This window comes from Platichthys flesus, chromosome 24 (assembly GCF_949316205.1).
Source record: "Platichthys flesus chromosome 24, fPlaFle2.1, whole genome shotgun sequence".
Lineage (NCBI taxonomy): Eukaryota > Metazoa > Chordata > Actinopteri > Pleuronectiformes > Pleuronectidae > Platichthys > Platichthys flesus.
In genome coordinates this window covers 15,218,398-15,244,211 of record NC_084968.1, presented here as the reverse complement: position 1 = coordinate 15,244,211, position 25,814 = coordinate 15,218,398, and the positions used below count along the sequence as shown (strand labels likewise).

Genomic DNA, 25,814 nt, shown 5'->3' with positions numbered 1-25,814 from the left:
AAACAAAGTGACGCTCATCACAGACTGGTGAAAACCTCAGTTTTTATTTTCAGAGAGTGATTGAAGTCTGACAGGAAGCTGAGCAGTGAACCAACATGAGGAGCGGGTCCAAAGGGAACCAGGGCGCTCCTCTGTCAACATGAGCTGAGGTTGCATAAGCATGACGCTGCACAAACTCAACATGACGCTGCAGATTCTCACAGGAGCACACGCAGGAAACATATTGATAAAAATGCAACTCTTCCATGTTAAAAGATAAAAAGTGGTCAGTTGGCAGAACAGACACTGTCAGTTGATTGTATCTGGATCGATGACACTTTGTTAATACAACTCTTCAAAATAGAAACACAACGTCTCACAGCATGCACACAACATTCATCTGTCAGTACTGTTTCTCTGTCAGTACTGACGAGTTCCCTCTGACAGGAGTAACTGACAAGGCCCTTTATTATCTTCTGCCGTCATATAAAAGTATTCTTTAGTCAAACAGTCAGTAGAAAGCTCCATGCATAAAGATGAGCAGCAGTTCTGAAGCTAAATAGATTCACTGAAAGAAATCAAACCAGCAGGTCTCTGCTCTGCACAGGTCAGAGGTCACCTGACCCCAGACCAGCAGATCCACTCAAACACATTATGAACATTCAGGAGCTCAGATGTTTCAGATGATAGAAGAGTTCCTCTGGTAGGAGAAGATCTGAGCTTCAAGCACCTTGAAAGAGAAGGAAAGAGGATCTGCACTTCCTGTTTGACAGGAAGTCACATTCCCATCGTTAAGAAGTCAATCAGCAGAAGAACATGGTCATGCAGAAGTGTCATTTAATAGCTGGTGCTACATGATGAAAAGATCATTAAGGAGAATAGTTATATCATATTCATAAGTAAACTTCTTAAATGACCAAAATATGACAGCAAACTTTCACACTTTTGGTTCAATGTAGATTAAAAGAATAAAATGACAAAAAATGAAAAATTAGTTTTGGCACAATTTTCAAAGGTGATCGTGTTTGTGTTTAAAATGTGTGTGTTTGTGTGTGTGTGTGTGTGGATGAGTTCCTCCTTCAACCCTACAAGAGGCCTTAAACAACCAAATCTAACTTTCTCATAAAAAGAAAACCATGAGAGATAATTCAGATCAAAACCACCAAACTTAAATCTTTCCCCAAATAAAAACAAAACAAAAATATAAATGAAAAGACGCATTTTGCTAAACAACATAATGAATGCATGTTTGTAAACATATTTAAACCAATTTGTTTGACTTCAAATCCTTGACGCTCTTGGTTTGTCCTGTGTAACAAGCTAGTGGCTCGTAGTTCGATTCTTCAAACAATAACAACAGGCTGCAGTAACTTTAAAAATATACGTGAGATAATTTCTGAATTACGTGAAAGTTCATTTCTGATTAAAACTAAAAAAGAATTCTCCACATTCTGAAATTAAAGCAGCAGCATAACTTTGGCCCCCGACAGGTCTGCTACTGAGATGTTTTAATTTATTATATTTACTTTATGATAACATTTTGGATTTGTCTGCCCTCTCTAAATAGGATCACTTCTGCCCCCTAGAGGTCGGCTACAGAGGCACACCTGACTGGCTGCTGCGCTGGCTGCCAGGCTAAAGAAGAGCGCCCCCTGCTGCTGGGACGTGTCGGCAGGTGTTTGTGATACAGGCACAGGGACGATGGATCGAGTCTTCAGCCTCGGAGGAGGAGGGAGGAGCAGCCTGGAGGACGAGGAGGACAAGGAGGCGCAGGAGAAAAGGCACTTGAGAGAGACACTGGGAGCTGCAGCCGGATGCTGGAGTCACAAGATGGCCGCTCATCTCTAGGCAAACATGGTCAGGCTGATCCACTGCAGAACAGAGTAAAGGTCACAGGTCAACATCATCAGCAGGTGTTTCAGAACAATACAGATGCAGCAGAGAGTCTGAGGGGGTAATGAAGCCTGAAGGGCTGGACCGCCCCCTGGTGGCGGCCTGCGGTACACAGGTTCCCCTGATTACAGCCACATGCAAACTATCCAGACCAGTCACATGACAGGAACCTGGGTATCATGGTACCCGGGCCCGGTCCAGACTCCACTGGACGACGGTTTCCATACCTGGAAGAAGTTGAGGGTTATCTCTCCGTCTGCGTCTGTGTCCAAGGTCTTAAAGGTTTCTACAGAGACAGAGACAAAGACCAGCAGGTTAGGACCCTGTATCTGAGCTGTGTGGGAGTTCTGGACCCGCTCTGGTCCTGATGAGGTCGCTGGTTCTGGGACTCACTGAACATGGTCTCCAGTCGGACCAGACAAGTCACGAAGTTGTCGAAGTCCACGGCCATGTCGGCCTCGGTGTAGCGCAGGATGATCAGCTGGAACAGGTGGTTGGTCAACTTGAAACCTGGAGACACAAACATCAGAATCCTTTCTTTTCTCATATCGACATTAAAAGGTCGTAAAGGTCAAATACATATCGACATGTAAACGTACCTGCGGACTCCAGAGCCATCCTCATCTCATACGAGCTCATGGTGCCCGACTTGTCCAAGTCGAACTGCCTGAAGATGGTCTGACACAAACAAAGGGAGAAGTGAACCAAGCAACACACAGTGAGACAACAAACAACACAAAGAACCACAACTCGTCTGGTCACAAGTCCAGACCCCCGAGGCAGCAGATCATCATGTTCATCTCACCAGGTAGCGCTTGATCTTCTCCCAGAGGACGTGGAACTCCGTCAGGCCCAGCTTCCCGCTGCCGTCCGTCTGACCCCACGTTAAGAAAAACAAATCTGAAACTTTCTGACCCTTAGGTTTAGTTCTATCTTATCTTTAATGTCAACAACATCAAGGTGTGGTGAGAGGGTGAAGCGAGGATACGTCCATGAGGTTGATCATGCTGCGACACGCCTCTTTGGTGAAGCCGTCCGTCTTCAGGTCTTTATCTGATGGACGACAAAGACAGACACAAAGAGGAAAAGCTCATTGAACACCTGAGGCTTCAGTGTGTCCGTCTCATGGTGGGAGGACACGGAGAAAGAGAGGAGCCGTCAGACTTTGGCAGATCCAGGATCTTTCTTTAACATCTTGACATTTTGACCAGTTTCTCAGGGAACAGTTCATGGATCTCCATGAAGACTAAGACAGACGTGAAGGGGACGGATATTTGTGAAGATAAAAAGCTCTTCCACTTGAAGCTGGGACGTGGACACAGGGTCAGAACCAGAGGCGACAGGTTGGTGCTGTGCTCAGTTCCCTGAGGTTCTGAGTAATCACAGGATTCCACAGTCACAGGGAGATGTGCTCACGTTTGCTGATGATCCTGTTGAGGATGGTCTGCAGCTCATTCAGACTGATCTCCATGTCCTGTCGACACAGACACACAAACGTTAACACAACCTCCTGGGACCTGAACCAGGCCGTCACCTGCTGGAACTCACCGGCCCGGCCAGCTGCCTGAACAGGTTCTTGAAGGCGGCGTCGATCTGGCTCTCGTCCACCTCGACCTGAAACACGGAGGAGACACGTCATGTGTGTGTCCACGCAGCCGTTCAGGTGCTGTGGGGTTCGAACTGACGGCTCACCTCAGTGGGTAGCGCCGCCTCCACCTCGTCGTCCAGCTCCCTGACGTGGACACAGAGGATTGATTCTTCATTTCCTATCTGTTGTATGTTTTCATCCCAAAAGGTGGGAGTCTTTAATTTGACCTTATTTTCATTCTCATCATTTCACCAAACTTATCATTAAGAGTTATTTAAAACATGAAGGACAAATCAATAATCAAATCTTCAAAGTGTCATAATGTGGATTAAAAGCAGTTAAAGATAAACTCTGATAAACACAGATTTGAAAGTCTCACTCGGAGGCCGCCGGCTTCTCAGAGAAAACCCTGAGGACGAAGTCGGCCTCCTTGTTGGGATCGAACGTGGACGGCACGATGATGTACTCGCCCGCCGGCAGCCGCAGCCGCGAGCTGACCTCCCTCAGGTTGATGAAGAGCTCGGAGCGAGCGCTGGAGCCGTGGGTGAGGAAGAAGTCCCTCTTCAGGTGGACCCCGGACCGGCCCGCGAACTGAGGACCAGGACCTCTGTTAGTCTCTCACAGCTTTGAAGCTCCGCCTCCAACTCTAAGCTCATTTTAATGTTGTAAATCTGATTAAATCAATTGTTTGGAAGAAGAAAAGCTCCTACCTCGTCTGGAACCTGAGAAAACAGAAATATGAGATTAAATATGAATCATGTGATAAGCAACATGAAAAGAATCATCAGTAACTTCTCCCTCTTGCATTTAGCCGCGCCCCCCCCTCACCTCGTACAGGGCGAACCCGATGGTCTCCATGTCTTTTCCTTCTCGACGCTTCTTCCTGCGGTCCTTCTGCATGAGGGCCACCAGGAAGCTGCACTCTGATTGGCCGGGGGCGTCCGGGTGCTGCAGGGCGATCTTGAACTGCGGGTTGAGCCAGAAGGTGGCTGCAGACAGGGGGGGGGGGGGGGGGGGGGGGACAGGTGGGGTTCAGAGGTGGAGGCACAACAATGACTCAAAGGAGTGGAGGGGGCGTGGCTCAGAGGCTCTGGTACCTGGGAAGTTCCTGCAGCCCCCTGCTGTGCTGCCTCTCCTCCACTCCCCCTGGTAGAGCGAGGAGCTCCACTTCTTCAGCTGGTTGTTCTGCAGAGCGTCGGCCGTGATGTTACAGATCTCCAGACGGCTGAACTCACGCAGGAAGTCGCTGAAGGACATCCTGGGAGACGACAACAGGAGAACAAGTGTTACACAATCATTCATCTGGAGAGAAACACACAGAACACACACTGATCCTGTGAGGAACAGGAGGTGAGAGAATCAGGTCTGAAGAACCACAGCTGATCTCAGGTTCCTCTCAGCTTCTACAGCTGGAGGAGAACCTGGAGCAGAAGAACTCACCAGAACTCCCCGTCGTCACTTTGGTTCTGAAGCCGACCTCTGGCGGAGCGGTCCACGCTGTCCCACTCTCTGGAGCTGGAGACACACACTGACATTAGACACACACAGACACACACACACTAAACAGGGAATCTTGTGTGTGTGACTCAAAGTGTATTGTTCAAATGTAAATCACAAGATGAAGACGCTTCTTCTTAAACCTCCAGGAAAGTTTAACCTTCAGAGCTTCAGTCACATGACATCATGTGAGTCTCTGGGCAACACGTAGATCCTCATCTAATAGAACTTTGATCTAATATGTACTGAACATGTAGTGAGCCCTCACTTGTCGCTCCAGGCCCCGGTCCACTCCACCTCCCCCCAGGGGTTCCTGATGCGGACCAGCTTGGTCGGGTTCCCTCTGTACACCACCTGTCAGGAGCAGGAACCACACTGTGATGAGAGTGTGTGTCTGTGTGTGTGTGTCCTGCTTAACTCTCGCCTGTCACATGGGGTCAGTGGGTTTCACACGGGTCGTGTGTACGTAGTGTGTGTACGTAGTTTGTGTTACCCTGAAATGAATTGTTACAGTAACACACACCATAACAAACGTCAGGATGATTTTAATGATGAACAAGTTTCTTTGTTTCTTGTGTTATGAAGGTTTGCCCCCCCCATGTTGACATGTGTAGCTTGGTGTAGCTCAGAGTGTGTCCTCACCTCGTCCACCGCGGTCACAGAGTAGGCGTGTCCCTTCACCAGCTTCTTGAAGGTCACGGCCTCCTTGTCCTGTGTGCTGGTGGCCTGAGGCACAGAGCAGACTCCAGGTCAGCGAGGTCGGCAGGGACATGGGACAACCGCATAACATGGGACATGTGACTCACACACGTCCCCTCACTCATCTTAGTGTTTGTAAACTGAGACAGGAAGTGGTTAACCACCACCAGAGGGCGCCGGTGCTCATTAAAAAGTGCAGTGTTGCTTAAACTGTTCATTGTGCTCCAGCTCCTGAGGGACCTGTCTGTCCCTGTAGCTGTTGTATGTATCACAACTGTGTGTGTCTGTTGTTGTCATCACTGTGAAGACGCGCTCGGTGCACGGTACTGACGTCGATGGAGCAGCCCAGCAGTGACCCCCGCTCGATGGCCCGGTGCATGATGCTGTAGAGGTCAGACGGCGCCTTGGGGAGGTCGAACATCTCCGTCACGCCGCCGGTGAAGTCCTCGAACCCCTCGGACGTGCTCCCCCCCGACAGAGCTTCATAGCAGCCGTTCAGCCTGAGAGCAGCAGAAGAGCAATGAGCAGAGGACAGAGGGACAGAGGACAGAGGACAGAGGGACAGAGGACAGAGGACAGACGGGTCACGGAGGTGTCTCCGGTCTCTCTCACTTGGCGTAGGCCTTCTCCAGCAGCGCGCTCCAGAACTCCGTCCCCTCCACCGAGTGGACGAACAGCAGCTTCCCGTCCTTCACCGGCAGCCGGTCGTCGATCACCACCTCCACCCACTCACCGAACTGCCAGAACTGACCAGACGGAGGAGGACGGAGAAGACGTCCACGTACAAGTCAGTGTCATGCTGATATCACTGAAGCTTCAAAATAAAAGGCTTCATTACTCCATATCTGGATCATTGATACTGAGGTGGAGCCATATGCTGTTTGTACATGAATCTATAATCTCTGCATTGTATTATCTAAACTCATAATATATGATCAATTAAAACAACATTTAAAACAACTGTGCTGAACAGGGTTCAAATATGAACATAAGAGATGATATATATATATATATATATATATATACATATATATATTTAAACCCTGACCCTTAATAGAAAAGACAAAAGGCAACAAACGACCATAATATTTAAAAATAAAAATCAGCAGATGTTGCAGGTTTGCAGGTTCCCACTGGTCTGGGACTGAAACCAGTGAGAAGAAGTTCTCTGGTCTGAGTGGTTCTGATGTGAAGCTGCTCAGGACCTCAGGAAGTCATTTGTTCTGCTCGTGTGTTTCAACTCAACACAGAGGCAGAGCGTTACACCCCCCCCACCCCCCGGGCCTCTCTCTGATCTATATGTCAAACCAGTCCTGCCAGTCGGTCCCTGGTTCAACTGGTGACGTGACTATCGTTCATGTTCCGTTTCCCCGTCATGGGGCGACGCCCAGAGGAACCAGGAGCTCCAACAATGAGCGGATTGGAGGAGATTAAAAGATGAAGTTCTGCTGTAACTTTCCCACGGCTGCCACACACGCTGCTGGCCAGCAGGGGGCAGAAGAGGCTAATGCAACTCCAGAGGAGCGGCATGTGAAAGAAGGTGTGTTAGTGTGATTGTGTGTGTGTGTGTAGTTGTGGTTATCCTACATTTGTGTATATGAATTTAAAATATTAGATCAACAAGTCAGGATTGTTATTGTTACAGTGGATTTCAATATCATCATTTTAGTTTTACACAGGATATCATTTATGGATTATATACTGGGAGTCTATGGCTCCAGTTTCCTCTAGACTATGGGTCTGGCCACTGGATCCAGTTTGTTGACTCTCCTGTCGGCCTCACCTTGGGCAGAAGCAGGAAACACGTTGGGCAGGAAGTAACAGCAGCCGCAGGCAGAGATCGTCAAAATAAGAGCGAGATATTTCATTTTCAGAGTAATTCGATTTGATAGAAGAGAGAAAGACGGGGGGGGGGGGGGGGGTTAGTGCCAGTGTGTGTGTGTGTGTGTGCGTGTGTTTTTGTGTTGTGTGTACAGTAGGAAGATGGATCGCTCTACACACCCTGCAGATCCACCTCAGGGAGGGGCGATGTCACAATGAAGCCGAGGAGGGACAACACCCCCCCCCCCACACACACACACCCCCCCCCCACACACACACTCACTCGCCTGTGGCCTAAATGCTGCCACACACACAACGTGACTGGTCTCTTCAGTCGTCCTCTCCCAGTGACAGCAGCTCTCTCTGAGGGAAATGAAACGTTACCTCATCTGTGTCCGGACTTACAAACTCAAATCTTGAGAAATGATTTTTCTCCACACAACTGAGAACACGTTAAAGCCTCGTGTGCTATAATAAGAACCGTGGAACAGGATCCTGCCCTGGTTGCTTTCTGATTTGTTTTTATAATTTCTTCTTCTTTGTCTGAGGCCCTTGTTTGTTCTCACAGCTTTCTCCTAATTCTTCTTTCTCATTTCTTCTTGGATCAATCACCAGTACGCCTCTGCCAGCACATAATCACATGGTGGGATGACTCATCCAGGTCTGAGGAACGTCCAGAGGATCCAGAGCGACACAGAGGAAACTCTGGAAGAGTCAGGGCAGTGAGCAGAACAGGGAAAAGCAGAAAGTGGAAACATGCTCGGGCAAAGAACAACGAGAAAAAAGACCTGAGACATGAGACATGAGACAGAGACATGAGACAGAGACATGAGACAGAGACAGAGACAGAGACAGAGACAGAGACATGAGACAGAGACAGAGACAGAGACAGAGACAGAGACAGAGACAGAGACAGAGACAGAGACATGAGAGAGAGACAGAGACAGAGACAGAGACAGAGACATGAGAGAGAGACAGAGACAGAGACAGAGAGAGAGAGAGAGACAGAGACAGAGACAGAGACAGAGACAGAGACAGAGACAGAGACAGAGACAGAGAGAGAGACAGAGCTAGAGACAGAGACAGAGACAGAGACAGAGACAGAGGACGAAGGAACTAGGTCGACTCTGGACCAACTGGAAGCTGCCATGTGTGCATGAGCCATTTATCCTATGTGCATAGACATTAAACACAGCATGTAGCTTCAAGCCTGAAGCTAATTCTAACGTTTGTGCATATTTGTGTACGTGTGTGTTCATTTGTGTGTGTGTCTATGTGTGTGTGTTGCCGACAGCAGTTTGATTTGTCAGTCGGCTCATTTCTGGTGAAATGCGTTTGATGACATGTTCACGTGTTCGTTCTCCACTGCACGTTGGTTCTCATGCATGTAACATGCAGCTCTGATGTGGGAGCTTTGGTCTCCCTCTCTCTCCCTCTCTCTCTCTGTCTCCGTCTCCCTCTCTCTCTCCCTCTCTCTCCCTCTCTCTCCCTCTCTCTCCCTGTCTCTCCCTGTCTCTCCCTCTCTCTCCCTGTCTCCCTCTCTCTCCCTGTCTCTCCCTCTCTCTCCCTGTCTCCCTCTCTCTCCCTCTCTCTCCCTCTCTCTCCCTGTCTCTCTCTGTCTCCGTCTCCCTCTCTCTCTCCCTCTCTCTCCCTCTCTCTCCCTGTCTCCCTCTCTCTCCCTCTCTCTCCCTCTCTCTCCCTGTCTCTCTCTGTCTCCGTCTCCCTCTCTCTCTCCCTCTCTCTCCCTCTCTCTCCCTCTCTCTCCCTCTCTCTCCCTGTCTCCCTCTCTCTCCCTGTCTCTCCCTCTCTCTCCCTGTCTCCCTCTCTCTCCCTCTCTCTCCCTCTCTCTCCCTCTCTCTCCCTCTCTCTCTCTCTCTCTCCCTGTCTCCCTCTCTCTCCCTGTCTCTCCCTCTCTCTCCCTGTCTCCCTCTCTCTCCCTCTCTCTCCCTCTCTCTCCCTCTCTCTCCCTGTCTCTCCCTCTCTCTCCCTGTCTCCCTCTCTCTCCCTGTCTCTCCCTCTCTCTCCCTGTCTCCCTCTCTCTCCCTCTCTCTCCCTCTCTCTCCCTCTCTCTCTCTGTCTCCCTCTCTGTCTCTTGGCGAGCTGACAGTGGAGCAGTCAGAGCTGACTCAGCTCAAACGTCTCTGTGACCAAGCAAATTGAGACGGTGGAACACTCTCTCATCTGCTTCTGTCTCACAAAGGGGGACACCAATAAGAAGAGATTCAGTAATCTGCAGTGGGAGAGGACGAGGACACGTCCATGTTCAGTCTCAGTCCGTCTCTCTCTTCTCTGCAGCTGTTCTGGCAGATTCCTCATGTTACGAAACCCGAGAGAAGCAGGAGAGAACCACTGCAGCACAACTTCAGCAACACAACTCCACACTGCGGCAGCCGTCACACAATCAGCTGAAGGAACACAATGTATTTGTGTGTCTTAAGTTCTATAATCATATCTCATATGGGCTTGAGGAGCGTTTCCACTCCCAGCTGGTTTATTGGTGTGGATCTTATCTCAGATGACTCACTGGGGCTCGTCCAATGAAAAGCTCAGATTATCCACATTCATACTGGGAACCTCCGGTGAGAGAAAGAATGAAGGGAACTCTTCAAACAGCTCCTGTGAAACCCCATGTGAATCCAGCAGGTCCAGATTCTCAGCCAATAGGAGTCACAGGTGTAACGAGTTCCTGAGAGGAACAGGAAGTTGTGCTGCTGTCACCTGGAAGTGGAAGATGCCGGCGTATCCCTGCTGGAAGCTCTGGCCGTGAGGAACCACCCGGTGGAGGAGGGAGGTGTTTAAGGTCAGCGAGGCGATGGCAGCCAGCAGCCAGCAGTCGCCTGAGGAACACACACACACAGACAGACACACACTCAGGTTGGAGAAGCCTCTTGTTGATGTGAAGCAGCTGGTGGACCCTGATCCTGCAGATCCAGGTCATATTCATTCATTCCTCCCACATGGAGGTGAAATGCACTTGGAGCCGATCGGTAAACACTGGAATTCACCTTTCAACAGCTCGGTGACGACAAGAGCCAGGAGCCGTGTTTGAACAAGCCTCGCCCTCTGGGGAGTGGGGGGGGGGGGGGGTTTCTGGACTAGAGGGGCTGAAACTACCGACACTGATCTGAACCTCGCTGGGATTAAATTACTCCTTAGTTTATCTGTTAGCGGACAACCTTCAAAGCAGGTCTACCTTCGCTCCACTTTTACTTTTGGTTTCTAGTAAAGAATCAGTTTCTTATATTCTCATAAACCCTGATACCAGCTGATAAGCCCTCAGCACTGATAAGACTCCACTGTTAAACAAAGCGACGCACGATGTTCTCCTGCTCCAGCAGCTTTCAGGGGTTTGTTGTTTTGCAATGCCGCTGTTCCTCAGGGAGGAGTGTGGGGGGGGGGTCGTCCTTGTTTACAGATGTGAGGCTATGAAACAGATTATGAATTATAGATGCAGGAAACATCTCAGGAAACAAACTGGTTCTGCTGCGGCTGGCTCGACGGTTAACTCGACTGTTCACGTTGTTTCCTCCTGATTCACTTTGAGTCCTCAGTGACAGGTGGGCGTGTCCGGGGCTCGCTCCTGTCTCACAACATTCATAGCTAATGCCTCATGCTATAGCTATTGATATAACTAATACATATAAAGACAACAACCTCCCAGCTTTTCACGGTTTTTTAACCAGCTGCCGCCCGAGCTTCATGTTGAACAAACACACGAGTGTGTCGATCTCCTCGAAGCCAAGAAACCTTGTGTTTCCTGAAAAGACAGATGATTCCTTCAATCAGAAGGAAGACCGAGTTCTTTGTCTCCTGCTTCCTCATTGTCCCAGTAAAACTGTCCCACTAAAACTGTCCCACTAAAACTGTCCCAGTCAGACTGACCCGGCTGTAAAACATCCAGAAAGATGTGACGTCCTCAGCAGGTAGGATTAAGCATCAACATCTGGAAACACCCGAGTAATGTTGGTGACAATCCGCCCAATCGTTGACCATCTACCGGGTACAAATGAACCAATCACCTACTGGTCACATGTTATCTGTTCTCTATCACCTCAACCTGTGACTATGAACCTGTGGCACTCGACCTTGTGTTCTTCACGTTGCTCTGAGAGGGAAGATTTACTTATTATTATCTTTAACATCCAGACCGGCTAGAAGAGAGATTACAACCAGCAACCTTCCAGTTGTTCCAGTTGCCTGTTTCTCTGGCTGACCCCCCCCCCCCCCCCCCCAGCAGCGGGATCATGAAGCAGTGGATCCTGGGATCTCTCCCAGAGCGACTCACCCAGAGCTCCCTGACAGATGTCTGTGCGAGTCGCTCCGTCCACGATGAACTCGGGCTGCTTGCAGAACTCCTGTGGACACAAGAGGACAATCAGGGCTCTGCTCCTCTGAGGACACGCTCCCTCACACTGTGTGGAGTGTAGAGTAAAGGACGAGTCCCATAGAGATGAATCCTGACTGGTGAGTGAGAGTACGAGTCAGAAGGATTCAGAAAACACAACACACAGGAACACACTGTAAAGATCATAAAACAAAAGTATGTGGGGATAGAGTCGGTCATGTTATAATGTTAATTAAAAAAAATCTACTATCAACTTTAGGTTTATCTCTGTGTGTCCAGTATAGGGACTGGTACAAGTACAAGTACAAGTAGTAACGTGAGGCCTGAGTAGGAGCAGGATTACACAAAAAGCCCCAAACAGATTAACATGAAATATGGTAGAAAGAAGCGGTCATGAAAGAATGCAACACGTTGTGGTGCAGATCTGGAACAAGACGCAGATAAGATCATAATTCTTCCACTGTCTTTAACATGGCTCTGAGTGTGTGTCTCGTTCTGTTCAAATTCAAAATGTGGTGAGAAGATAGTTCGGCTTTAGAAACCGTATTTATCATGTGAAGTTAAAACTAATTTCCTTTTCATCTGGATCAGTGAATTATGCTCTGCTGAATCCAGGAACATGTGGAAAGATGTGGAGGAGCGTTCCTGGATCAGCCCTCCTCAGTAGATTCTACACAATCGTGCCGACACACAAACAATCGTCTGGTTTCAGTTTCACTTCTTTGAAAAGCTCGGAGATGAAAACCAGACGATCTCCAGCGAAAGTAGAAGAGACACAAAGCTGCCCCCCCCCCTTCATGAGCCATCTTCTCCTCAGCATGTTGAGCGTGAGAAGCCACACATGAAGCTATAAAAAGAAATACTCTTCCTCCTCGTGCCCCAGAAGCACACACACACACACACACACACACACACACACAAACCATGACACACACGGCTGAACTCACACAACTCAGATTCTCTCTTCCAGGGTCACACTGAGCACAGATTTTTTTTTTAACCGAGAACACGAACACCACGAACCCTCTTATGAGGCGTAAATATTACAGATGGTGCGGTGCAGGCGTGAGGCCACATGCATTATGAACCATCAGACTTTGGAGAGACCCGGGGAAGCATTAGAGCTGACACACACACAGGACACACACACACACACAGGACACACAGGACACACACAGGGGTCTACACACTCAGAGGGGAGTGGAGAGAGGAGCTAAGAGGCTTCAGTCACGTAGAGGAGCAGCTCTTAAAGATCTCCATGCGTCTCGCTGCACCTCCACAGTCACGTTGTGTGTACATCGCACAGTGTGTGTGTGTGTGTGTGTTGTGATGACACCTAATGAAGAGAGTCCTGCTTTGTTCTGTGGTGTCATGATGAGGAGAAACGAGTGGTTCTCCTCCTGAGACACGAACAGGAGCAAACAAGGTTCATGTGAAATGATATTTTGGAGGCTCGTCTGTAAGTGGTAAATTAATAATAATAACCCAGCTGCCCCCGCCCCCTCCCTCCTCCTCCTCCTCCTCCTCCTCCTCCTCCTCCTCACCGTGGGTCTCATCCAGCGGACTCCCTGGGTCTTGGAGGATCTCGGGCCGAGCTCGTCGAACCCCAGGGACGAGGAGGCGCAGGCGAACAGGTTGTCCTCGAACAGCCTCCGGCTCTGCAGGCACTGGGATCTCAGAGACTCGTAGTCCTGACCCAGGAACTTCACCGCGTTGTCGTTCTGCCCCAGACCTTCATCCCGGTCCCACTGGCTCCTCAGCCTGGCGGCCATGCCCGTGGCGGAGTAGATGCGCTCCTCCACCATCCTGAGTGGAGTTCACAGAGGAGGATCTACCAGGTCAGGAAGTGTCAGTAATTAATGAGGCTCCAGCTTCGACATGGAGCACTGATGTTAATGTGATATAAGAAGGGTACGGTTTCACAGCTCAATCATAAACCTGAGTTTAGAAGCAGGATCCATTAAGAAGCTTTTAAATATTGACAGGAACCGGCTGCTGCTTGGTACCTGTGGTTCTGCTGCTGGAAGCTTCGAGTAGAGACTCAAACTAAAGGAGCTTCACACGCCGGAGACGGACCCGGTTCAGACCCACTGCAGCTGGTTGTTCGAGGTTCTGTCCAGATGCTGGACCTCAGCAGGAGGGAAGAGTCAGAGTCCTGCTGCCGCTGAAGCCTGAAGAAAAGAAGTTAAACATCAGAACAAAGGGATGAGCGCGGATCTGTTCATGGTCCCATGTCTTAGAGACATATCGTCCTCCTGCTCCAGCTGGAACCCTGCAGAGACGCTGGCTTCACAAACCACTGAGGGACTTCACAGTCCCACTGTAGCTGTGCACAGACTCTGTCACACAAGTTAATGTGTGATCCGACAGGTCCATTAAGGAAGTGCATGTGCACGTGCACGTGTATTCACAGTGAGTGTAACAGGAGGGTGAGGCTCCTGATGCTCAGTGAAGAGCACGAGGCCCAGAACAAGCTAAAGCTCTCAGGCTGGAATCAAACCAGGAAGAAGTAACCTGTGGTTAGAGCTCCTCTCAGTTTGTGTCTCTACTAACATCTGTCCTCCATTGTCTCCACTCCTCCCGCTGTTCAGCAGCCCCCCCCCCCCCCCGCTATCTGCAGCGAGCACCCTTCCGGGTTCGAGACTCGCCCGTCAGTCACACCAGAGGCTTGAAAGAGTTTGTTGGCACAGGGCGCCAAGCGGAGTTACACTTTCCTCTGCTCGCTGTGAGCCGCACCCATTACAAGTCTCTGTGTGAGTCACTGGAGCTCTGTTGTGTTACACTGTGTTCATATCGGTCCTTATTGTGAGAAACTGTGGAAACTGTTTCTGCAAACTACTGAAACTACACAAACTACACAAACTAAATTTAAAACAACCTTTAAACCTGATGAAACACACATTCTGCACAACAAACTGAATCCCTGAACAAAGAGAGTTCGACCAACACCAGGGTTCCTAGAGGTCGTCTATCTGAACACACACACACACACACACACACACACACACACACACACACACACACACACACACACACACACACACACACACACACACACACACACACACACACACACACACACACACACACACACACACACACACACACACACACACACACACACACACACACACACACACACACACACACACACACACACACACACACTGCTTTGTGTCTGCTCTCTGCAGAACCACCAGTCTGTGGTTTCCTCTCTGCTGCGTGTTATCGGGGCTCAAACCCAACGTGTGTTCAATCTGCTCACAATTAATATTTCATCTCCCCTCACATGTGAAATTCACTCGCACCCCCCCACCACTTCCTCCCCCCTGTGCACTCACACACCCGTGGACCTCCTCCACCTCAGCGCCTGACGAGTAACGACAGGCAGCAGACGACAGGAAGGAGAAGCAGCTGCAGTCCAACAACACAACTCACACATGAAGCCTCCGCACACTGCCGGGCTGAACACACACATGAGCTGCACCACAACACACAGGCTTTACATTGAAACTCTGCTTCCACCCTCACAGGTTGTGTGATGAACGACACACACGGTCATCAGTGACGAGCCTTTACCTCGACATGAGCAGCAAACACATTGTGTTATTATTAGCTGTTATTATGCAAAGTGTAAGAAGATATGTGTCGTGCAGCTTCAAGAAGAAACATACGGCTGCAGACGGAGATAAGGACGAGCGCAGGGTCACATGAGAACACACAACTCAGGAAGAGGCACCGGCGTCTGATGTGATGACAGCTCTACATCTGTGTGAGTCTAGAGCGACGCCCGAGGGTTGTGAGGTCCAGTGTCGTGCTGCCAGGAGGCGTCCTCAGGGTGTTGGTGCACGGTTCACATTCCAGACACTGTGACATGAAACATCCAGAGCGTCTCTGGAGCCACAGAGGATCCAGAGCGGCAGAGGATCCAGAGCGGCAGATGATCCAGAGAGGCAGAGGATCACAGAGATTTGAATCAAAGCCACGATGAAACCTGACTCCACGTGTGAGACATTTTAAAGCTTCTCGAAGCTGGAGCCTGAAATCTGCACATGAGATGGTGAGGTCCGGAGAGTGAAGCCAACAGGGAAGTCTAGAAACATGTCTTCTCTCATATGACCAGCAGGGGGGGGGCGTCTCAATGAGAAAATCCCACTTGAGTTCTAACGTCAGTTCTACGATACAACAGGACGTTCACTATGGTCCCATCAAGAAGAGTCCAATAGGATACTGTGGATCTCAGTTAGGCTCCGCCCCCACTCCTCCAAATATGGCTACTTCTGGTTTCAAAAAACCAAGATGGCTGAACACAATAACAAACAGCAGCACACAAATGAATTGGTTGAGTAATGATCTGAGTCTTATTTTGGGCACATCCATGTTTGAGTTCCCCTTCAGAAGTCCACCTCGTTGGACTCTACTCACTCAAGTTCATGTATCACGACTGATCGCAGGTTTTAAAAAGCATCAAACTAATTTTTTGCTGAACGTACGTTGACACTTTCCACGTTGTTCGTTGAAACATGTTTTTGCCCGACTGGTTTGTACACACAGTCTACGTTACACAACATGTTGCAGTTGATTCTTTACATTCACACAAACTTTAAGCGCACGTCTTAAAGACACAACACATTTTTTAGATTTGTCACAACTTGGATTTGACAGTTGATATACATATATAGATCTATATATAGATAATTAGATCTAAATATAGATATAGATCTATATCCTGCATATGGACACCTGTCCCCTGATCCCTGTGAGGACACATGGTCCTCACAGGGCCCGTGTCCCTGCTGGTGGGTGTGGCCCCACACAGGAAGGGACACAAACAGCTGTGTAACTCTGGAGCAGCTGGACGACACGTCCCTCACACATCTGGTTCAGCGGAGGAAACAACACAATCACAAACAACACACAACCCGCGTCACTTCAGGCAGACTTTCAGGTTTCACGCAGAAATGGAGCCGGACTGTTTCTTCGCGTCTCGACAGATTCTCTTTCCGAACTTGAAGCTCCGCTACAAACACAAAGTTCGGTCCAGCTCGTCAAACACGTGGTTCAGATTTGTCGCGTGTGTCAGAAGTGAACGTGAGAGTTTGTGTTTACCTCAGAAAGCGAGTCTCCGTCGGACGATCCACTTCTCACCCACTAGAGGACTGGGTCTGCTTCCATGTTCAGAGAGGCACCACCCCCCACTCCCTCCCCCTCGCTCTCTCTCTCTCTCTCTCTCTCTCTCTCAGCTGCTGCAGACGATGCTCATACTGCGCATGCGCACTCACACTACTCACGAACACTGACATGCACATGTTTTATTTGGACATTATTTAAATATCAATATATTATATTATATTAGAGTATAATACAACTTAAATCTGATTTTATAAACATATTTTTATTTTATTAATATGATTTTATTTCCATCTACATTGAATGTGAAGCACTCTGAACTCATATGAAAGCTTCTGTACAAATAAAGTTTATTATTATCATATTATATCTTGCATGTTGGTCTCTACTGCTCTGTCTCTAGTTCTGTCTCTAGTTCTGTCTCTAGTTCTGTCTCTACTGCTCTGTCTCTACTGCTCTTTCTCTAGTTCTGTCTCTAGTTCTGTCTCTAGTTCCGTCTCTACTGCTCTGTCTCTCGTGTCTGTCTCTAGTTCTGTCTCTACTGCTCTGTCTCTAGTCCTGTCTCTAGTTCTGTCTCTCGTGTCTGTCTCTAGTTCCGTCTCTACTGCTCTGTCTCTACTGCTGTGTCTCTTCTGCTCTGTCTCTTGTGTCTGTCTCTAGTTCTGTCTCTACTGCTCTGTCTCTAGTTCTGTCTCTAGTTCCGTCTCTACTGCTCTGTCTCTCGTGTCTGTCTCTAGTTCTGTCTCTACTGCTCTGTCTCTAGTCCTGTCTCTAGTTCTGTCTCTCGTGTCTGTCTCTAGTTCCGTCTCCACTGCTCTGTCTCTACTGCTGTGTCTCTTCTGCTCTGTCTCTTGTGTCTGTCTCTAGTTCTGTCTCTACTGCTCTGTCTCTAGTTCTGTCTCTAGTTCTGTCTCTAGTTCCGTCTCTACTGCTCTGTCTCTAGTCCTGTCTCTAGTTCTGTCTCTCGTGTCTGTCTCTAGTTCCGTCTCTACTGCTCTGTCTCTTGTGTCTGTCTCTAGTTCTGTCTCTACTGCTCTGTCTCTCGTGTCTGTCTCTACTGCTCTGTCTCTCGTGTCTGTCTCTAGTTCTGTCTCTACTGCTCTGTCTCTAGTTCTGTCTCTACTGCTCTGTCTCTCGTGTCTGTCTCTAGTTCTGTCTCTACTGCTCTGTCTCTAGTTCTGTCTCTACTGCTCTGTCTCTCGTGTCTGTCTCTAGTTCATTCTCTGATGTTGTGTCTCTAGTTTGTTTCAGCAGCTGCCCATTCCATTCCACGAACTATTCATTTTGTCAGATCAGACTTTTAAAGCTCTTGCATTAATAAGTGTACATAATAAACCAGGTTCAGAGTGTCCACACTGACACCTAGTGGCTGTAACCCGCCACTGCGCCCCTTCCTCTTCCGGACTTCACCTCCCAGCAGCCACTGCGGTGTACCCATGATGCTCTCGGCCTCTCTTGTGTCGGTGCAGCAGCGTTTCATTCAGGGAGCTTCAACATGGCGTCCGACGGTCCACCGGGCACCGAGTCCCTCCAGTCCGACTTAGGCAGTGCTATCGCGGCTTTGAACACATGGAGCCACCCGGAGCTCCAGGCCAAGCTGGCGGAGCTGGGAGCGCCGGTGATGGGTGAGAGAAAGACCGGGGGAGGAGGCGGCGAGCCGGGGAGGAGTGCTAGCAGCAGCTAGCCAGTTGCTAATGCTAGCTGCTAATAGCGAGCTAGCGCTGGGCCTGTTTACACCGATTTGTTATGCTAACAACTTCCTGCTTCAGTTAAATAGACGTTTTAAAGACACGTGTTCTCTGCTTGGAGGCTTATTCCCGCCTCGGCTCCGCGTGTAAGGAGCTGAGCAGAGCTCCGAGCTGTTAGCTAGCGCTGCTGCCGCCTGTTCACAGGGAAGCTAACCCTCACCCGCTCTCTGCTGTCCACAGGTCCCAGAGAGGAGCTGATGGACAGACTGAAGGGCTACATGCTGCAGGTGAGTCCACCGGTCGAGGCAGGGCATCCCATCATGGACGTCTGCTCTGAATGGGAACACTGGTTATTAGAGGGTCATGTGTAACTTGTGTTATATGTAGATGTTATACTAATGGATTTAGACCGTTGGTATAAAGCTTATCCAGTAAATACATTTGAATAGAGTTCAATGACTTTAATGTAAAAACCTTGTGTCGCCTCATTGCTCCTCTGTGTCTCTGCAGACCAGGATTCTCCTCAGCAAACACGGGGATGACAAACCAATGGGCCCCCAGGTAAAGGTTCCCAGTATACCATAGTGACCCACTGCAGCAGCAGCTGGGTTCCACTGGTGGAGTCATGCATGTGACTCTTGAAACTGTGATGATTGCATGACAGTAGAATATGATGATGATGTCATGAAGGTAAAACACTTCATATAGTGAAAATCCTCAAATGTGTTAAAATATCCAGATTCTGTGACTGGTCTGGAGAGGAGGTATAAATGCTGTAATTTGAGCAAATCTATATCAACCATATTTTAGTTATTGACATTCAACATTTAAAAATTTATTTTTGGTTATATATGAATATTGTGTTATACATGAGTAGCTAAACCTCACTAGTTTCTTTCTAAGCATTCAACGTTTTTCTGAGGCCACTGTTGAATAAGTCTACAAAATAAAATGTGTGTTTTATGAATGGATCAGTGGATTTGTTGTATAACCTTATGTCTTCCTCCACAGATGCAAGGTATCCCCCCCATGCCCCCGATGCCGATGCCACCCATGCCTCCTGGTATGGGCATGCTCCAGGCCATGAGCATGATGCCCGGGCCCCCTCCGTCCGGCATGCACATGGGCATGGAGCCCCCCGGTCTGCCCCCTCCCGGGATGTCCCATGAAGATCAGCTGAAGATGGTTCAGCAGAGAGCAGCCATGGTGTTACAGCAGGAGGAGAGGGCCAAGCAGCAGGTGAGGGGGGTGGAATACCAGTTTGACCAGTCAACCCACTGGCTGCATTTAGCTTTGACTACAAACCACTGAGGTAGTTTGATTACTGATGAATGTTGGTGTATGTCGCAGGGTGATTCCAGAGTCATGGATGAACACGATCTTCTGGAGCAGCAGAAAAGGGTGAGAAGAAGAATATAGTCAATCTGTTGGATTTAGTCACATGATTATTTAATACTTCCCTCCCTTTTAGTTTCTACCATCTTAATTCCACCTCTTCACCTCTGTGTACATCAGGCTGCAGTGCTGCTGGAGCAGGAGCGTCAGCAGGAGATGTCCAAGATGGGCCCCAGGGCCATGCCTCTCATCAGTTCAATGAGAGGTTGGTTTAGATTTCACATTTCTCCACAATATATTAATCACAATCGTCGTAATACAGTTTTTCATCTTTAATAAAGTTTGTCAATCAATTCAAATGTCGAGTGGAACTGGTTGAACCTTTGTTAGAAGAGAAGGAACGTTAAGGTTCTCCACAGAAGTTTGAAGCTGACTCTGGTTTGCTCTGCAGGGATGGATCCTCGTGGGCCGCTGCCTCCTGGTGTGAGCATGATGCCCACCCAGAAGCAGAGAGTGCCTCCTCCTCCAGGAGAAGACAACCGAGAGGTGAACAGACGTTGTTCCTTCTGTGTGTGATTTCATGAAGTGGAGGTGGAAGAGCATAAAGAACATGAAGCATGAAATTGAAATCATCTTAACATCAACACTCAGTTGAGATTTTTGATTTCAAAGCCTATGTGAAATGTTTGTGTAGCACAAGATAGGATTGTGAACTTCTGAAGTCACACTGTGATAACTCTTCTGCTTCCGTTCCAGCTGTGGCAGAATGAGGAGATAAGCATCAGTGGCCCCAAGATCCCTCAGGCTCTGGAGAAGATCCTCCAGCTGAAGGAGATCAGGCAGGAGCAGCTCACCGACCCCACAGGTCAGTACAGCCGTCGCCTGGGTCCGATCAGCAGCTCAGACTCTCTGGGTTCTACTTTCCAGGTCTGATTTGTCTCAACTCATTTTCTTTTGCCTTTCAAAGGGGAGGAGTTTGATGAGGGAGCAGAGATGGACATGAACTCCTCGGCTCCAGTCTTGTCTGAGACAGAAGACGACGATCAAATGTCTAAGAAAGATGTAAGTCCTTATCTTAAACTATCTTACAATGTATAATAAGCCCCTGTGACCTGTGGCCTGGAGGCATCAGAGGACGTTATTTACCTTGGATGTTTGATTCACCACATCACAGTCCCCTTTTGAATTATATGAGCAAATCACCAGAGGAAATAGACCTGATGATTGAGTTTTAATCCAAACATAAACATCTTCCTCAGAAAAACCGCAGGCGCAGGAACCGCAAGAAGAAGAGCAAGAAGAAGCGAGCTCTGGAGAAGAAGGAGCTGGTGGAGCAGGAGCATCAGAAGGAGGGGGGTGACAAAGAAAAAGACAAGGACAAGGAGAAGGAGAAGGAAAAAGAGAAGGAGCCTGAGGTGGAGATCGAGTACATCACAGAGGAGCCAGAGATTTACGACCCAAACTACATCTTCTTCAAGAGGATCTTTGAGGCGTTCAAGGTTAGAACATTTGACTCTGGAAGAACAAGCAGCTCACGAAGCCTTAATGAGTATTTAAGTTATTTTGATGGCGTTGGTTTTTTATGTAATGCGATGGTTTCCTTCTTGTTCCCAGCTGACAGATGATGTGAAGAAAGAGAAGGAGAAGGAGCCGGAGAAGACAGACAAACCGGAGACAGCTGTGCTGAGGAAAAAGGGATTTGAGGAGGAGAGGAGAGACAGTGACGACAGCGATGAGGTTTGAATCCGTCCATCTGTCAGAAAGCAGAGCCACAAACATCTTCTTTAAGTTTACATTATTTTAAATGTTTTTTTCTTATAGGAATTAAGACCAGATGTATCTAAACTGTCCAAGAAGAAGCTGAGGAGGATGAACAGGCTGACCGTGGCTGAGCTCAAGCAGGTAAATTCAGATTCACAAACCATCCTCCTGCTTTTCAGCCGGTGGAAGAAATGAGCTTCAGGATTGATAACATCTCCCCTTTGCTCCAGCTGGTGGCTCGTCCGGATGTGGTGGAGATGCATGATGTGACCGCCCAGGAGCCCAAGCTGCTCGTCCACCTGAAGGCCACCAGGAACACCGTGCCGGTGCCCCGCCACTGGTGCTTCAAAAGGAAGTACCTGCAGGGCAAGAGAGGTATCGAGAAGCCTCCGTTCGAGCTGCCGGAGTTCATCAAGAGGACGGGGATCCAGGAGATGAGGGAGGCCCTGCAGGAGAAGGTGGGTTTCTGACACGCTTCTCAAGCCCTGTGGCTTCTCTGTCTATAAACATGTGATTCAACCAGGCTCTGTCGTCTGCTCACAGGAGGACGCCAAAACAATGAAGACCAAAATGAGAGAGAAGGTCCGTCCCAAGATGGGAAAGATCGACATCGACTACCAGAAGCTGCACGATGCCTTCTTCAAGTGGCAGATCAAACCCAAGCTCACTATCCACGGAGATCTTTACTATGAGGTAGCAGAGCCCACAAACCACAGGACAACTCGATGACCTTGTGTTACGTGACCGTGGCTGACCGTTGTGTTGTGTGTCTGCAGGGTAAAGAGTTTGAGACTCGTCTGAAGGAGAAGAAGCCGGGCGATCTGTCCGACGAGCTGCGTATCGCCCTGGGGATGCCAGTGGGACCAGTGAGTTCCACCAATGAGCCTCAAGTCACTGAAGCTTTGAAACAAGTTCCTCTGGAGCACCGGATATGAACACACACTGTGCACTGTGCTGGTGTCACACTGTTGTGTCACTTTCTCTTGTTGTGTTGCCTTCTCTGTTTCCGCTGGTAAACGTATTGATGTGAAGTTGAGTCACTTCCTGTCTCACGAGCTGCACCGAGAGCAGGAAGAGACCCTGACAGAGTTCACACTTCCTATAGGTTCAGTTCAAGATGATCCAAATAGAAAATATTAGAAATGATGAAAGCATTAAAATGAGTCGACTTCTCTTTCCCAGAATGCCCACAAGGTGCCCCCCCCCTGGCTGATCGCCATGCAGAGGTACGGCCCCCCTCCCTCCTACCCCAACCTCAAAATACCAGGACTTAACTCCCCCATCCCAGAGGTAAGAGCTTCTCGTGCAACCCCACAAATTGAAAAGTACTGACCCGGTATCTAACCTAACGTAAATTGTTCCTTAAACGTTGGCTGGTCTTCATCCTCCTCTTCCTCTCAGAACTGCACGTTTGGGTACCACGCTGGAGGCTGGGGCAAGCCGCCGGTGGACGAGATGGGGAAGCCGCTCTACGGTGACGTGTTCGGCACCAACGCTGCAGACTTCCAGGTAACTGGCACATGTTTAAAAGATATATATCTATGTGCCAATTATTGCTATGATGTCATTATGGGAGCATCATATTTTACAGTTTAACAATAAACTTTGATTTAAGGTTCAGATATGTGTGTTAAACTGTTGTGTGTGTGTGTGTGTGTTTGTGTTCAGGCCAAAGCGGACGAGGAGGAGTTGGACCACACCCCCTGGGGAGAGCTGGAGCCTTCAGACGAGGAGTCGTCAGAGGAAGAGGAGGAGGAGGAGAGCGATGAGGAGAAACCGGATGAGACCGGGTTCTTCACACCAGCAGACAGGTACTTCAAACTGAAGTTCAGGTTTCAATCATCAGCAGATCAAACAAAACCAAAATAGAAAAGTCCTTGTTTTTATTTTTAGACGTGTGTTATTGTCGATCAGATGAAGAACAAAGTTCTGTCTGTCCCGCTCGGTTCAGCTGGAAGGTTCAGGTTCTGAATTCTGATCTCAACAGAACACAGACACGTGCTGAGGAGGTTTACACAAGTTACCAGTTCATCAACTGGTCTGTGAGCTTGTTGGGTTGAAGCACACACTGGGATTATTATGTGAACTGGTTCAGTTGATGTGTTTGAATTGAAATGATCTCTTGGGTCGTGCTCGTGTGCATGAATGAACCTGTGGTGTGTATTTCTGTGTTCCAGTGGACTGATCACGCCCGGAGGCTTCTCCTCGGTCCCGGCCGGCATGGAGACCCCGGAGCTGATTGAGCTGAGGAAGAAGAAGATCGAGGAGGCCATGGACGGGTGAGTGTCTCTGCCACAATCAGATTCTGAGTCATATCCACGTTATCTCTGCTGTCAGTTCCTGAGCAAGCTGTGACTGTTTTCCTTCCATGGTTGTATTGTTCGCTCGTTATGGATCAGGACTATTCATCGTCGCTTGCTGCGTATCGTGACTTTAGTTCTGCTTCAATGGATCATTCTGTTGTTTTCACAGGAACGAGACGCCACAGCTCTTCACTGTGCTTCCTGAGAGAAGAACTGGACCAGTGGGAGCAGCCATGATGGCCTCCACGCACATCTACGACGTGTCGGGGGTAAGGGACTCCACCAGATGATGGTGTGGACAGTTGGTCCAAATGAAGACAGGAAGCTGTCATCTTCTCCTCCTCACTGTCATCTTCTCCTCCTCACTGTCATCTTCTGCTCCTCACTGTCATCTTCTGCTCCTCACTGTCATCTTCTCCTCCTCACTGTCATCTTCTCCTCCTCACTGTCATCTTCTGCTCCTCACTGTCATCTTCTCCTCCTCACTGTCATCTTCTGCTCCTCACTGTCATCTTCTGCTCCTCACTGTCATCTTCTGCTCCTCACTGTCATCTTCTCCTCCTCACTGTCATCTTCTGCTCCTCACTGTCATCTTCTGCTCCTCACTGTCATCTTCTGCTCCTCACTGTCATCTTCTCCTCCTCACTGTCATCTTCTCCTCCTCACTGTCATCTTCTCCTCCTCACTGTCATCTTCTGCTCCTCACTGTCATCTTCTCCTCCTCACTGTCCTCTTCTCCTCCTCACTGTCATCTTCTCCTCCTCACTGTCATCTTCTGCTCCTCACTGTCATCTTCTGCTCCTCACTGTCATCTTCTCCTCCTCACTGTCATCTTCTGCTCCTCACTGTCATCTTCTGCTCCTCACTGTCATCTTCTCCTCCTCACTGTCATCTTCTCCTCAGGCCATGGCAGCTCGTAAGGCGGGTGGAGGGCAGGAGTCACAGGGCGTGGAGGTGGCCCTGGCTCCGGAGGAGCTGGAGCTGGACCCGATGGCCATGACCCAGAAGTACGAGGAGCACGTCCGGGAGCAGCAGGCCCAGGTGGAGAAGGAGGACTTCAGCGACATGGTGGCCGAGCACGCAGCCAAACAGAAGGTACGTTGTCCTCCAGGCTCTAACAGAAGAACCCTTTGAGTCGTTTCAGTTTTCCTCTTGCAGGGACATTTGAATATTAATACCTTCTTTTCTCTCCACTTCATCGTGCAGCAAAAGAAGCGAAAGGCCCAGCCGCAGGACACACGAGGCGGAGCCAAGAAATACAAAGAGTTCAAGTTCTAGAGCTGAACACCAGGGGGCAGCGCCACGACAGGCAGGGAGAGAGGAGCCCAGATTTTAACTTCGAGGATGTAGACTGCAGCACCGGTCACCTGGCGGTTTCTTTTTTTAAATACATGTGATGCATCATGTTCTTTGTGTCACGTGACCAACACGACATGTATTTTCTCTGTTGTGGTTATTTTTCAGTGTAACCATGTTTTCTGTTTTTTTGTAAATAAAGTGATGACAAGATTTGCTACTGTTCTGGCCTCAGAGTTTTCAATTCACCAAACGAGGTCCATCATTTATTTAAGATTTATCTCAGAGGAAGTTTCTGAACGTAAGAGGCTCATGTGCTGGACTTTCTCAGTTGAGGAGCAGTAACTTCCACTGGTGGTAGCAAAGTGCTGAGTCATGTTCTGTGGAACAAGTGAACATATGTTAAAACACGTGGGTTCAATCAGGTTGTTGCTTTGTCGTCGCTGATGTCATCACAGCACGTGAGAGTGACTCCATCA

General features: G+C 48.9%; 2 protein-coding genes across 3 annotated transcripts; one reads left to right on the top strand and one right to left on the bottom strand.

Annotated features, from left to right (window-relative positions):
- Positions 1-25: 25 nt before the first annotated feature.
- capn1 (calpain 1) lies at positions 26-17,021 on the bottom strand. 2 transcript variants are annotated; one of them, XM_062384001.1, is made up of 23 exons: positions 16,932-17,021; positions 13,829-13,993; positions 13,367-13,653; positions 11,763-11,832; positions 10,196-10,314; positions 6,269-6,402; positions 5,988-6,156; positions 5,600-5,683; positions 5,226-5,311; positions 4,901-4,975; positions 4,558-4,718; positions 4,289-4,449; positions 4,171-4,182; positions 3,840-4,051; positions 3,565-3,604; positions 3,421-3,486; positions 3,289-3,346; positions 2,861-2,925; positions 2,678-2,746; positions 2,472-2,550; positions 2,266-2,382; positions 2,100-2,158; positions 26-1,850 (listed from the first exon to the last, which is right to left on the bottom strand). In XM_062384001.1, exons 3-23 carry the CDS (start codon positions 13,625-13,627, stop codon positions 1,824-1,826), a joined length of 2,124 nt encoding a protein of 707 aa, XP_062239985.1. In that variant the 5' UTR covers positions 13,628-13,653; positions 13,829-13,993; positions 16,932-17,021; the 3' UTR covers positions 26-1,823. The 2 variants fall into 2 exon arrangements, with proteins under 2 accessions (XP_062239985.1, XP_062239986.1); XM_062384002.1 differs by having other exon boundaries at positions 13,367-13,628.
- Positions 17,022-18,415: 1,394 nt separating this feature from the next.
- sf3b2 (splicing factor 3b, subunit 2) lies at positions 18,416-25,548 on the top strand. The gene is made up of 22 exons (XM_062384000.1): positions 18,416-18,577; positions 18,881-18,927; positions 19,151-19,201; positions 19,652-19,879; positions 19,991-20,041; positions 20,156-20,240; positions 20,427-20,521; positions 20,732-20,840; positions 20,943-21,037; positions 21,235-21,474; positions 21,590-21,712; positions 21,797-21,877; positions 21,967-22,194; positions 22,280-22,429; positions 22,513-22,602; positions 22,919-23,026; positions 23,138-23,245; positions 23,405-23,547; positions 23,914-24,015; positions 24,209-24,308; positions 24,943-25,134; positions 25,246-25,548. Exons 1-22 carry the CDS (start codon positions 18,448-18,450, stop codon positions 25,315-25,317), a joined length of 2,628 nt encoding a protein of 875 aa, XP_062239984.1. The 5' UTR covers positions 18,416-18,447; the 3' UTR covers positions 25,318-25,548.
- Positions 25,549-25,814: the final 266 nt, after the last annotated feature.

What these genes read in the sequence shown, in the direction of transcription:
- capn1 (XM_062384001.1), bottom strand. Translation starts at nt 13,627, where the DNA reads ATGGTGGAGGAGCGCATCTACTCCGCCACGGGCATGGCCGCCAGGCTG. An exon ending in TCCGCTGGATGAGACCCACG is followed by an intron (nt 11,833 to 13,366) that starts GTGAGGAGGAGG and finishes TTGTGTCCACAG; the next exon opens with GAGTTCTGCAAGCAGCCCGA. An exon ending in GATGGCTCTGGAGTCCGCAG is followed by an intron (nt 2,383 to 2,471) that starts GTACGTTTACAT and finishes TTGTGTCTCCAG; the next exon opens with GTTTCAAGTTGACCAACCAC.
- sf3b2 (XM_062384000.1), top strand. Translation starts at nt 18,448, where the DNA reads ATGGCGTCCGACGGTCCACCGGGCACCGAGTCCCTCCAGTCCGACTTA. An exon ending in GGGAGGCCCTGCAGGAGAAG is followed by an intron (nt 22,195 to 22,279) that starts GTGGGTTTCTGA and finishes GTCTGCTCACAG; the next exon opens with GAGGACGCCAAAACAATGAA. An exon ending in CCAACGCTGCAGACTTCCAG is followed by an intron (nt 23,246 to 23,404) that starts GTAACTGGCACA and finishes GTTTGTGTTCAG; the next exon opens with GCCAAAGCGGACGAGGAGGA.